Genomic DNA, 14423 nt, shown 5'->3' with positions numbered 1-14423 from the left:
TTGCACTAAATAGATGGTTTAATGAGTTCTATTTTCAAAAATTAAAATTTATCACTTTAATAAGTAATAACTTTAAGTTTATATGAAATTTGAAAAACTTTATATGATATGTGTTTATTTTAAAACATAGGAAAACCTCCAACCACGTATAATGTAAAAATAAATCGGTTCTAAGAACCCGCAAGTACCTATCGGATAGAACCTAATGGTTAAGGTTCTTATCGGTTTGATTTCATATTAGACCTGACTCCAATCGGTTCCAATAAAAAGGGAATCAGAACAGGGGTTTTCGATTTCGGTTCCAGGTAAATGGGTACCTATTAACAACCCTAATATATATATATACTTTTTAAAATAATTATAAATTTAATATTTTTATTTGACTCGTTCAAGTTGACTCACAAGTTGTTGACTTGCCTCGATAGACATCCAACTGAGTTGGATGAGTTTGAAAATTATGACTTTTTGAGTTTGGGATTAGGGGTGTCAATGAGTACCTAGTTAAATGGAACCAAACTGAAATCAAAACCAAAAAATCCCGATTATGGTTATCTTTTTATTGGATTCGAACTAATAAGAAGTGGAACCGTTAGGTTCTATCTGATGGGTATAGTCAATTTATTTTATTAGTTCTATTTATACTAAGTACCTTAGGAACCAAACCGGAACTGACCCATTGACATCCCTAATTGGAAGGATGGTTATTTTTCTAACCCAAGTGGGATGAGAATCCATCTTTTCTAAGGTTGAAGATTGTTCAAGATGAAAAACTGAATATTGAGAAAAATATGCAATCAAATGCCTAAAAATTATATTTTTAATTTTTAATTTTTTGAAGCGAAGTTTTTTTTTTATTTCTTATTATTATAGTATATTTACCCAAGAGGTCCGTTTTGAGAGGAAAATGAAGTTTTTTTTTAAAAAAAAAAAACATTTTAAAGATGAGGGCCTTTAGGTCATTTTACTTGTCAAAAAGGTCAAAGGGGTAATACATTCAATTGGTTAAAAAATACAAGGGCAACTCAAATATTCATCAAGAACGTGGAGGATGTGGTTATAAATTTTAAACTAATAAGTTGAAACATCAAACACGTGTGTGGCATCATCTAGTGCGCAAGTCGTTCCCTGGTAAAATTAAAATCCATTCTGTGCAGCAGACTGTGATCTTCATCGAGGAGCTCGAAGAAATCAAGCACTCTCTCTCTTTCTTTTTAAATTTTAGAGAGAAATTTTCTTAGACCTCATCTCCGTTTCTCTCTAAAATTTAATGGAGCTAGGTTTGAGTATGAGACAACGTAAAGTTAGGGTTTTTAACCATTTTTATTTAGGTTTAGGGTTGATTTGTTCTTGTCTGTTTCATTGAAATTTATTTAGTCATTCGGATCTATATCTTCATATTCATCTGTTAATACAGTGGATTTTAAATTTTTTGTTCCTTATTCTTTATTTTGCAAATTTGATATTTAATGAAAAAGTGTGTTTTTTCTTCTGTAAAGCTTTGGTCACCTTTAATTTAGGGCTTTGGGTTATATAGTTTGTTATTATGTAGGAATGCTTGCCTCTTGTAAGTTTGGGATTATGTGATATGGTACAAAAGAAGGTTATTTGTTAATTGGATGGTTTGTATTGATGGGTATATCTATTATCTTTATGTGACACCATCATTGAAGTTAAATTCTTGATTTTTTGCTTACATTGAAATGCTTAATTTTTGTTCCAGAGAGTCTTTTCACCTTGAAATACTTGGATGTTAACTCCAAAACTAATTTTGTCTTCAAAATAATGCTTGATGGTTTAGGATTTGTTATTAGCTTATCTTATGAAATCTTTGATTGTTTCACAATAATTCTAAATTTATGAAAGTTGGTTTAAAGGCTTTTTTTTCTTCTTCTTTTTTTCCACTTTTGATTTACCCTCCATCTTTATATTACACATTTGGTGTAACAGGTTTAGTTTAGGGATTGTTTCATCATAGTTTATTGCCTGAAAATAATTGTGAGTCAGTCTTTCTTGATTTCTTATTGTTTCTCAGTTCTGACATGGCACTCCTTGTTTAATTATTTTGGTGTAGTCTTTTCAACTCTAGTCATGGATAGATCTTTTAGAAATGAAGAACATTAGAGATGAAGAACAACTATTGGTTCTACAATGGCTTCCTTACTTGATTAGAGCCTTCATTAGAACCCATAATGTCATTTTATCCATCATTATAGCCCTCACAAAATGATTGGGAGAACAGCTTACGCTGCGAGTCCACTTTTTTCTCCTTTTTTTTAAACATTTGTTGGACTTTCCCCCACTTTGTCTTGGCTTTGTTTGCTGGTTGGTCGTGTTATGCCATTAGACCTAAAGGTATTCTTCGGAGAATGCAGCCTTTGTTGTGTGTTGGAGTATTTGAAAAGAGTGTAACAAAAGATCCTTTGGGGGCCTTGAGACAAGCTACCCAAAATCACGCTTGAGGTTAAGTTGAGTCTTTGTCACTGGTCCAAGTTGCATTAGGAATTCAAGGGGATCGATGGTCATAGACCGTTGCTCATGCCTTAAAATCCTTATGTATTTTGTCAGCTTTTTCCCTTTTCTTTTTTTTAGGCCTTTCTCTAGTAGGTTTCCCCACCCCCACCTCCATTTTGTACTTCTAACAATTAAACCAATAAAAAATGCGACTATTTAAAGAAAGTTAAAAACATTTTAAACACTTAAAAAAAAAAAAAAAAAAAACATTTTAGACACAATTTCTGACACATTTTAAACACTTATAATGGTGTTATAACAATTTTTGTCCGCTTCATGGTTCAAAGTTTCGTGTGCCATTTTGAAATATTTTGGCAGCACGTCCTCTCTGTTGAGATCGGAACTAAACGTTGAAGTTCGGTCAAAGACCGTTTTGGTTTTCTTTCAACTGAAATTTTGCATTGAAATGAGATTTTAAAATTTGGTAGAAACTCGTATGATTGGTTTTTGAAAATAAATGACAGAATGAAGGGGAAGAAATCCAAGGAGCAGAGAGAGCAGCAAAGGAGTTGGAACAGAGTATCCACATGGTCAAAGTGCCAACTGACCTCCAACAGGAACCATCTCTTACCCTTCCAAAGATCAGAGTCAAGATTTCCCACCAGCAAGCCGAGGAGAATCGCCAAATGGAAGAGTGATGACGATCATCATGTCTACATCACTGCTTCAAATCTCCCTCCAAATTGTTTTAAAGTTGAATGAGTGTTAAATTCCTCCCCTTTACTACATTGAGCAAATGTGTCCGAGTTCCATTTCCATGTCCATTCTAGGAGAAAATCGGGATAAGGGGAGCAAGGATTTGGTGGACGTTCATGCTTCTCTACTACCCTTTTTCAAAGAGGACCATCTTGAGATAAGTAGCACTTTGAATTGATTTGTTGTCGAGAAGCTGTAAACCTATTTCTATATATCATCCTGTATAGCAGCTTGGGATCCTTCTTTCCTTCAAGGACATTATTAAGATATTCTTCTTCCAGACTTCATATGGAGCATTGAATGAAGAGTTCAGCTCAACAAATTCTAAAGTTCAAGTTCCAGCCTTGGTTTTAAATCTCGTATGTATGAGACTCAAGACAAGTTGGGCAAGGTTTGAGAGGATTCCCTACAAGATATTCCACTGGTTTGCATGTCACACAGACTCATCCAATATTATGAAAACTTCATTAAAATCAACTCTTTCAAAACTGTCTTTGTTAATGCTTCTACATTCACCAGCCTCACCGAGTATTTGCAGACCCATCCAATGCATCTATTGTCATAATCTGCTGTCTTTGTTTATGCAGAGCCCCAGCTCAGATTGTCTGTGTCTTTGTTGACTCATCCGAGCCATCTTGGTCAGAGATATATTTTTGAGTAAACCAATTTGACTCATCCAAGTCATCTCAGGATGCCAAATTCAAGTCATTTCAGTCAGCTCTGTAATCTGAGACCACAACCACCATGGCGTGCTAGAAAAATACTACCCTTTACACATATTGAACGAAGCTGTGACACAAGGCGATCCAAGCTTGTGCTTCTGAAGAATATCAACTTGGGAGAGGAATCTGTTTTTGAGAGCACTACATTAATAGCAGTTTCTGTGGTTTTTTCTTCTGCGTAAGTGTTGTACAATACAATTGGCCAGCTCATGTTTGTGTCTAAAACAAAACACCCTTTTGACCACTAATGGATGCCCAAGCAAGTGGAGAAGAGAATTGGAGCAAATTGAAGATATTGAGAGAGAAATTCAGAAGAAAAACAAGGAAAGATATTGCTCTGATTGCTTTAAAGATAGAGAGATCGCTCTGATCAGAGCGGGCAATTTGATGTCTTTTTTGATTTTTTTGGTCTTTTCCTGAACTTAGACCTCCCCTGTGAGTTTATAAATAGGGTAGGATCAAAAGGAAGAGGAGAACTTTTTGGTAAGGGAAAACTCCATCAAATTTGTCCCAAAATATCGAAGAAATCGTTGGATCTCCTCTAATCCTTCTATCTCTTAGTAAGGTTCCATTCATTTTGTTTCTTTAATTTAATTTCCAGCAAGTTAATGGAGTTAAATTCACTAGAACTTCAAAATGGAGCTTTAAAATTCTACAAGAGAATTCAAGAGCTACCCCATCACTTATCCATTATCCTTGTGATGGGAACATGGGGAAAAGATCTCAACCGCTATCTCCCTCTCAAATTTCCCTCAATTTGTTGCCTAGATAGCCCTGAAAAGAAAGAAATGCCCCACACCTCCAATGGTCACAACACCATGGAAGGATCCAAAAAGAGGGATAACAATAAGATGGAGACACGAAACAGCCAACCCAATTACGCATCAAAAGAAGGCGATACCTAGGCAACATAGTACACAATAACGTACAATATATAAGAGTCACACAAGTGATGTTTATTTCTCATATTCATCTACAAGCCAAGTTTTATAGTGCACGAGTATTCACATATATGTCATTTCTCTTTTACATGATGCTGAGTTTCAAAGTTCATAAGCCGGAAACCTGGCCTGAGAAGGCTCGATCATGTCCAATAAGAGATAATCCATACCTCCAACCCCTTCAAACAGTGAGAATGGATGATCGCCTCCATGCATTGTTCCCTCCGATATCAGCTTGTCAGCTCTATCAAGTAGGAAGCAAGTAAAGGCTTTTGCCTGGTACAAAAACTTCATGTTACCTGTCAGTCGATAAAGTGCGAGGAACACATACGTATTTCCACTCACACCGTGGCAAATCCCAACTCGCTTTAACAGTCCTCGGTTCCAAACTACATCTCCAGCATCAATAGCTGCCTGCAGAAACACCTCGTCTCCAAAGACCTGATGATGATAGATCATTTTTTGGTCAATTTGTAGCAACACAATTACTAAAATAGTAAGAGAATTTAATACATCTCTGACTAAGAAGACTCAAAGCAGGGCTTGTGTGCTCATCAATGTCATGGCCTCTCCTTAGAAAGGACATAGGAGCAAAATTACACTTATCAATCCTAACTATTTTCTCAAGAGCTTAACCATAATCGTATTAAACATTGAGGTATTGTCCAGTACTCCGGTCCATTAAAGTCTCAATGCTGAGGCTCATCCAACGGATAGCTTAAACATCAAAATGGGTTACTTTAATAAAAGCATTGGAAGATACCCATTCTTCTTTTTTCAATAAACCAGGATTTTCTTACTTTGTACTCAACTTGGTATGAGGAAAAAAAGGGTTACCTCAGCAGCTTTGACAAGGGTCAGGGCGACCCCAGGGGCACCATGACACCAATGTACAAGGCGATCATTCATGCTTCCCTCACTCGAGGGGTAATTCCCACTTGGTAAGTGATTCTGAATCATGTAACGAAGAATACCCTTGACGTCTTCAACCTCATCTGGTTTCAAATCCATATCCATCAAAACATGAACAATCCCCGCAAGTCCGTGTGCCGCACCCCAATACCTCTTTCCATGCCATTCGTACATCAGCGGGCATCTACCCTTGTTAGATAATCGCCTTCCTTCCTTAATCATTTCTTTTACTACTACACCCTACACAATTTTCATCCAAACCCTATTATCAAATCAACCCATTTATCATCAAGAAACAATTAAATCGAAACAAAGCTTACGGTATAGGAAGAAGGGATCATGCCCTTCCCGATATGATGGTTTAAGAAAGAACATGACCATAAGAACCCAGCTCTCCCATATAACAACTCATTAGGAACATCTTTAGGTAGCTTAATCTGCAAAGAAAAGTAAAACAAACAAAATTTGAATGGAATAAATCTAATTCCCATATTTTTTTTTCCCGAAAAACATACTCAGATACCTCTCTAAATTGTGTTAAATAGTGGTTGAGCAATCGTTCATCACCAGCATGTTTTGCTGCCACAGCACCAAGTGCACAAACACCAGCTCTCCCACATATAAATGTCACATAACTTCCATCCAGAAACCATATAAGAACAAACCCAATTGAGCTAACTTGTTTATACAAGAGAGAGAGAGAGAGAGAGAGAGAGAGAGAGAGAGAGAGAGAGAGAGAGAGTACCCAGAACCACGGGAAGCAAAGTCGCAAGCTTGAACAATGTCAGAACAGAGATTGAGGTCGTTTTTGTTGTTGGTGACTTGGTAGGATTTAAAGAGTAAGTAAGCAGTCCCAAGAGAGCCAGTGTAGAGTGTGAAGTCCCTTACACGTCGCCCACTATGCTCCCATGTCTCCTTCACAATCTAAAACAACAAAAAAACATTGATTGAAAAAAAAAAACACAAACACTTGGTGGCGAACCAAAAAGGAGGATTTTTTTTTTTATGGTTGAGAAGATGTACAGTTTGTTTAAGATCCAAAGCTGCTCGTTTGAATTTCTCTGAGATTGATGGGTAGGGTAGAGAGAGGATCTTCAAGAGAGAATCTCCACTAATTTCTTCTGAGGTTTCTTCGATGAAATCTGGCATTTTGTTGGGGAAGAAACGGTCTGTCATCTTTCTGTTCTGGCGGTTGCTTTTCCTTCTCAATTCTCTTCTCTGTAAAAGAGGTGATTCTCGGACGAGAGAGAGAGAGAGAGAGAGAAGTGGAATAGTGCAAAATGACAGATACGACCCTGAAGTCGAGAAGTGTTTCATCCTTCGCCTGCCACGTGGTTTCAATTGGCTTTTAATTTTTGTTTAAAGGGTGACAAGTGGGCTTGGGCCGATATTTAGTCAGCAATTGTTCTCTAATGAAGCTCTCTAGCAAAAGACCTGGACCTCAACCTCAAGTTTAATGTCCTCCTCTCGGAGGAAAGTCTCATTTTCAGTCGTTGACGCTCAAGTTCACCTAAAAGAGAAGGACATTTTGCAATAAAAATTCCATACATTTATTGCAATGGCTTAGAAAATGTCAATTTTTTTAATACTTAAAATAGGATTATTTGCTATTATAATTTATATTTTTGGATAAAAATGCTCTTTCCTATAATTTCTCTTATAAATCCTTGAAAATAATCTTCTAAATTTTAATTTCGTTCTTTCCAACATTTAATAGAGAGAGAGATCCATTCTCTCTACTAAAACCTACCAAAAAGTCATTGGAGTTCACTAAAGAGACTCTAGATTTGAGAAACAATGGTGAATCTTGTAGATCTACGCATTCTCGTATTCAATCCAAGATTTATTGAAGATTTCCACCAAGATTATTGATATATCCTCTATTTCCTTTATTTATTTATTTTAAATCGTTTATGTATTCTTATAATTTTGATATACTATTCATCCATAATTATATGAATGAAAAATGATAGTAAAAAAATATTAATTTCACAAAATTTTTACGATTTTATTCATACAATTTATCCAACGTCAAACCTTGATGCTAGAATGTATTATAGCATTGAGGCTCAACGGTACCTATTGTTGAACCTCGACGAAATTGTCTACCAGAAGTTTATGCAAGTAAAAAAATATCTACATCACTGAACCTCGACAATAGGTACCATTGAGGCTCGACGGTATAATACATTTCAACGTAGGTTCGACATTGGATAAATTGTAGGAATCGTAAAAATTCTATGAAATCAAACTTTTTTCCTACCATTTTCTATTTATATAACTATGGATGAGAAATATAATATGGTTAAAAGAATATTTGAACAATTAAAAAAAAAATTGACAATATTTGGTGGAAATCTTCAATAGATCATGGATCGAAGATGAAAATGCATAGATTTACAAGGTTCACCAGTTTTTCTCAAATCTAGAGTCTCTTAAATTAACTCCAATGACTTTTTGGTAGATATTAGTAGAGAGAATGAATCTCTCTTTTTCGAAAGTATAAAATGTTGGAAGGGAGGAAATTACAATTTAAAAGATTATTTTTTAAGGGTTTATTAGATAAATTATAGGTGAGGGCATTTCTATCTAAAAATTTGAATTACTGGAATAAATAGCCCTATTTTGAGTATTTAAAAAAAAAAAAAAAAAGTGACCCTTTTTGCCATTACCTTATACCTATGGAATTTTATGCTCAAAGTCCAAAATAAAAACCTCTAAACACATCTTAAGAGGATCAAGTTTACAATCCCTTCTCTACAAACAAAACCTCATTCTTAAATAATCAATTTAGATTGACTACAATCTAAAATCATTCTCTCCAATCAAGCTAGAGACCGGATAGAAGGGAAGTTGTGCCCACCTTTTTTACTTTTCTTTTTTAATAGTAAAATGGACCTATAGATGGCCCTTGTCTACTTTTCCAAAGCTCGGTTGTTAATTAGAGAACATTTTAGTGCACTAATATAAACTTAGATTTGTATCATCCCATCATTATAATCAACACAAATTGCTTGTCATCTTATTTTGTGTATCCCAAGGTACAAATGTCAACTTTGATGTCGATAATGGTGAGAATGAGTATGAGAATTGTAATGAATTCGTTATTTGATGCTAGATTTTTCATATGATTAATAATGTCAGAATATATTGCCAATTGACGATTTTGATAAAAACAACGAGAATCCATCTAGCCTGCCAATGATACTAAGCGATGAGAGAGAACGAGTTCAAATATTTGCTTATGTGATAGTAACAAGAAACTAATGATCAAATTCATGTAAAGATGACAATGTTGGTTTCCTATATCGGGCATTTACGCTATATTTGGTTGAGAGAAATGGAGAGAATAGAAGAGAAAAAAACAAGGTGAGTTTTATCTTTCCAAAAGTGGAGAAAGACCCTTTTAAAATATTTTATAATTCTAATTCTGCCCCTAGATCTCTTTTAAGATATTTTCATAGTTGATCAAATTTCTCTTATGTTAATCAAAACATGGTAGAGAGAAATTGAGTTTTTATTCTCTTTTCTTAGGGTTTCTATTATCGACACTTATCTCAATTGAGTACCAAATGTAGGCACTTTGAGATGGGTGATGGTATGATAAAGACAAACATATAAAATTGACGATATTTGATAATATTGCGGATACGTGATAAATTTAGAGAAGACCAGTGTCAAGAGTATCCTTTAAAAATATAAGGAGGCATCTCAAATGTAACGTCATGAAAATTTATTATGTATATCGAGAAATTAAGTCAATTATATTGATCTGTTTTCCAATTTAGTTTAGAATAAGAATATTAAAATAAATTATAATATTGTCGATCTAAAATAATGATTCGTTAAAAGGAGAATTTGATAAATGAAATGTACAATTTGTGGAATTTTATCATGAATATGATTGAAGAATTAGAACATTTAATTAAACTAAATAAAATTTAAAATTTAATAAGAAACTCTTTTTGTCAAATGGATGCTACCATTAAGTTGAAAAGCATCGAAAAACATAATATAGACTGTTAGCATGTTTAAATCCGAATTTAATAGAATAAGTTACGAAAATATTAATTTTATAAGAAAATTTTATGGCATAAGAGATATTTTGATCGATAGAAAAGATTAATTAGGAATTTTGAAAATTCAAGATACACAATTCAAATTGGTCTAATGTAACAAACATAATGAAGAAAAAAATATATATGAAAAAAATATTATTTAATTTTTTTTATATTATTAAAATATTAAAATAAATTATTGTTATAAAAATTAAATTAAATTATAATTATTTATATAAGAGGGATAGATTTGAAATTATTAAAGTATTAAAGGGGTGAGGTGTAATTAATATAAATAAATTTACTATTATATTATATATATTATGATATAATATTATAATATGTTATAAGTTATAAATCTGTTAACAGATTAGATACTTAGATGTATTCCTTTTATATATTATAATATAATATGTTATGTTATTATATATTATAATATGAGTTGATGTTCATTCATACATACGAGAAGAGAAAAAAAAATAGAAACGAATAGATTTTGATAATAAGTTAATGTACGTTATCTTTTATCGAGATTTAAATATATTTTTGATGTGAATTAGTATTTGCTACTGAATAATAAAACATCTACGACATCGAGATTTACTTAGTCACCAAAATATTTTGTCGAATCGTCAAGGAGATTAGTTAGAAAAATTATTTGAATGTCGTAAGGACAAGTAAAATCTAACTACGAAGGTAAAAAACTTATAATTTCGAATTCGTAGTATAATTTTCAATGAAATATGTTTTATTTCAATTTTGATAATTAGTTTCAAATTTATTACAATTTAAATTCAAAATTTACACATCGAATTGTAAAACAACTTGTTTTATATCTTTTCTTTGATATTTTAATATCGTGAAATAGAATAAATGAATTTGAGTGAGTGTAATCATAAAATAAATTTGTTTAACAATTTGATTTTCATAGAATTTTCATAGTGTTAATTTAAAAAAAAATTTAAGACGTCCTGTATTTGAAAGTGTATTTTCATTGAGTGATAATTTATTAAAAAAATAAAATGTTTAAGTTTAAATTTGAAATCGATAACGAAAATTTCAATTGTTTATAATCGAGAATGGGATTCTCAATTGTTTATAATCGAAAATGAGATTCTCGATTGACTGGAATCGAGAATGAGATTCTAAACTATATGTGTTTGTGTTGAAAAATTTTCAAGTTTATAATGTTTTTGAACACTATGTAATAAAATATAAGATGCAATTAGAATAGTAACCGTGAGACGGTATACCTGCATGTTTACCGTTTTATGATTTACTACTTTCAAAATACTATTGTATGTTTATAATTCTAAAATACCTAGAAAGGTCATTACACTTGTAATTTTATTTTTAATTATTTTAAAATATATATTATTTTTATTGTCCATTAAAGGGACAATGAATGCCTATATAATTAATCGGTAGTTCTTTTTAAAAGCAACCAGTTAATTTAAAATAATAGAGATTTGATATTCTTTCAAGTATTATGGGATATCATTTGAGAATATCAGTATACTTACTATTCGAGAAATTCTTAATTTATTTTTATTGAAAAATAATAAATTATAATATAAATATGGTTTGTAAATAATTAAATTGATTGAGTACACATGCATACCACATATATACGATGAAGCTGATTTATCAAATAATAATTTACAGTTTATAATAGTCAAACAATTGATCTCCATTAGGGATCAATAGCCAACCTGAGTTGAAAAATACAGTCTATCAATTATGGTAAATTGTCAAATTGACCATAAAATTAGAAACTAACGATGAGATCCACACTGGTTAAGTACTGAAGCATTGATATATAGATTTATACTTTTGTATTGATCATGTACCTCGTCATTCTTATCAAATATATCGTCAAGATTGATATTCTTATGACATATTTATGTTTCTTTTGTTTTATTATGAGATTGAAATATTTTGTTATTATTTTATTAAAGATTAGTCTATTTCGAATGTTATTCATTTTTGTTTATTTATTTAAAAATCTGCATTATTTATAATAAATTAGTTTGTTTATCCATTCATATTAGGATTTTTAATTTGAAATGGGAGTTTACTATTGAGTAACTTCCCTGTTACTCACCTTACCAACAAAATATTTCAGATGTCCCAACTATCTAGATGCTTATTTCTGATGAGAAATATTATATAAAGGGATAATATGATTAGAATGATGAACACTATTTCTATTATATGTGGACTGAAATTGGAGTTTAATGGAACTAGTTTTATGTACTTTTTGGACTTTCTTATATTTATTAGCATCATGTGTGTTATGTATTATTGTATATATATGTCTAGAGTGTGAGAGTTAATGTTTATGACATGGACAACTGTCGATCGATATGCGATGTATAGTTGATATATGTACACTTTTGAGTTATAATTATAGTTATATATTTTTTAAGTGATTTATATTTGTTATGATGTGGTGATTGGAATGCAATGAATATATAAATTTTGATTATACATGTATATTTCTACATGTGAAAATTTTTCATTAATCCAATTTTTAAGAAAATTTTTGTTAGAATTATTTGAAAAAAAATCACATCGTATTTTAACTTTGAAGATCTTGATCTTGATAGTTTTTTTTGTTCTACCATCGAGAGTTGGAAAAATCTAGATCGTAAATCAAGGGCGTGACATCAAATGTTCTCAAAAAACACATGACATGTCAAAGTGAGTTATAGCCACACTTTTGAATCCTTATGAAATAAGAATGCTAGCCCCAATTGGAAACATTCTTCAAGGTCAACGTACATCACATACAAACATGGATTTTATCCTAATCGTGCAACTTTATAAATATTATAGATACCCCTTTTAAGTTTTTTGATAGAATTTTAGTAAATTTAAAATTTGATTAAACATCATTGGTCCCACATGAATTGTCACGTTGGAAAAATAATGTCACAATCGTCTACACTTCATGGGGTGTCTTGAGTGCAATTTCGGGGACCCGCACTTTGGGGACCTTGAAAATCCCACAATTTCACTGGATCATGTTGCACTCTCTCTCTTTTCCCTTTCTCATGCGTATGTTTTCTGTTTTTCAAAAATAATCTTATCTCATTTAATAAAAGAAAAAAATAATATCTTCATGTAGCTTCTCTCTCCTTGTGACTTAATTAAGTTAGTCTAACTTAGTAAGATTTCACATCTTACTAAGGGTTATTGAATCCATATGCATCCCCACATTGGCATTCCAACATCACAACAACCCTATATATTTAATGGAAAAACTCCTTAATTTTTTTTTCTTCAAAATCCAAATATTTTTGGCTTGATCAAAGGTTTTGAGAATGGATGTTTACCGAACACCCAAACTTTAAATTAAAATTCAACTGTGAAAAATAAGCAATTTTTTTTTTTTTTTTAATTTTTTCTTTCAAAGTTATTAGAATTTCATTTTCTACAATTCTGTTGCATCAAATCATGTTTTTGGATGTCATAAGGTGATGCGGTTATGAAAGTATTTTTGGTTTGTAAAAGAGTAACGCTAGCTTGGGTAAGTAAGATTTCAAATCCTACTAAATTCATTACTACTACTACTAATAATAATAATAATAGTATTCGGCATGATCCAATGTGTTTAAAATGGCCACTTATTGAGCTTTTAAATTTAAAAATTAAAATTCAACATTGAAAAATAACTAATCTTACTCAGTAGGATTTCAAATCCTACAAAAGGTCCTTGAGCTCACCTTGTGACATACAAAAACACAATCCGATGCTACATGATTGTAGATGATAAAATTCTATGAAATTTTAGAAGGAATATTTTGTACCGTTGAATTTTAATTTTAAATTTGGAGTTCAGTGAAAGTATAATAGCCGTCAATTTTCAAAACATTAGATCAAGCCTAAAAAATTGTTTCTTTCGATTTTTTTTATTTAATTTTTTTTTTTCGTGAAATCTAGGGGTTTGGGTGTTAGATTGTCAATGTGGTGATCTGTTTGAGCTCAAAGACCTTTTTGAAAATATTTACTAAGTTAGTAAGGAATATTTTTTTAATTTAAAAAAATATGAATATTCTCTAATGTATGTGTGAGAGGAGTTTTTTTTTATTATTCACAAAGTCTATTTTAAGGGAAAAAAACAAATGTGAGGAGGTTACTTTAGAAAGAAAGAAAAAAAAAACATGTGAGAGAGGGAAAAGAAAGGAGGGTGCAACGTGATCCAATGAAAATGTGGATTTTCTAAGGGTCGGATTGCACTCCCATGTATCAGGTTTAAATAAATAAAAAAATAAGAAAGTATTACAACTTCAAAAATGGACAATCACTAATCTTCAAATTAAAATTTATTGTAACTATTTTTTTTAATTCTTATCTTTTAAAGTTTTTTAAAATTTTGTTTTCAACATTCCAGTGACATTTATATAATAAAGAGTTGTGATAATTTGACTCCCCCAAGTGACATATTCAATCGACTCCCCTGACGTGAGGTGTGTCAGAACCATAGATTTTCTTTCATCGGGATACACAATCTCACAGATTTATAGGATGTGTGATTGTGTATCCCAAGGCATTAAAGTCAATGATTTTGGCACACCCCG

General features: G+C 31.8%; 1 protein-coding gene and 1 long non-coding RNA gene across 2 annotated transcripts; one reads left to right on the top strand and one right to left on the bottom strand.

The window, feature by feature from the left end:
• The first annotated feature begins 1107 nt into the window (after positions 1 to 1107).
• On the top strand, positions 1108 to 5205 carry LOC147411317 (uncharacterized). The gene is made up of 2 exons (XR_015179761.1): positions 1108 to 3598; positions 3795 to 5205. It is a non-coding gene; the product is annotated as an uncharacterized LOC147411317 (long non-coding RNA).
• LOC147411316 (lanC-like protein GCL2) lies at positions 4856 to 7049 on the bottom strand. Its single transcript, XM_086447257.1, has 6 exons — positions 6806 to 7049; positions 6528 to 6706; positions 6306 to 6417; positions 6103 to 6219; positions 5708 to 6022; positions 4856 to 5311 (listed from the first exon to the last, which is right to left on the bottom strand). Exons 1-6 carry the CDS (start codon positions 6956 to 6958, stop codon positions 4973 to 4975), a joined length of 1215 nt encoding a protein of 404 aa, XP_086303383.1. The 5' UTR covers positions 6959 to 7049; the 3' UTR covers positions 4856 to 4972.
• Between the last annotated feature and the right edge of the window lie 7374 nt (positions 7050 to 14423).

The sequence above is a fragment of the Akebia trifoliata genome, chromosome 1 (genome assembly GCF_017979445.1).
Source record: "Akebia trifoliata isolate Shusen 1 chromosome 1, ASM1797944v1, whole genome shotgun sequence".
NCBI lineage: Eukaryota > Viridiplantae > Streptophyta > Magnoliopsida > Ranunculales > Lardizabalaceae > Akebia > Akebia trifoliata.
This window is presented reverse-complemented; position numbering and strand designations above follow the sequence as displayed.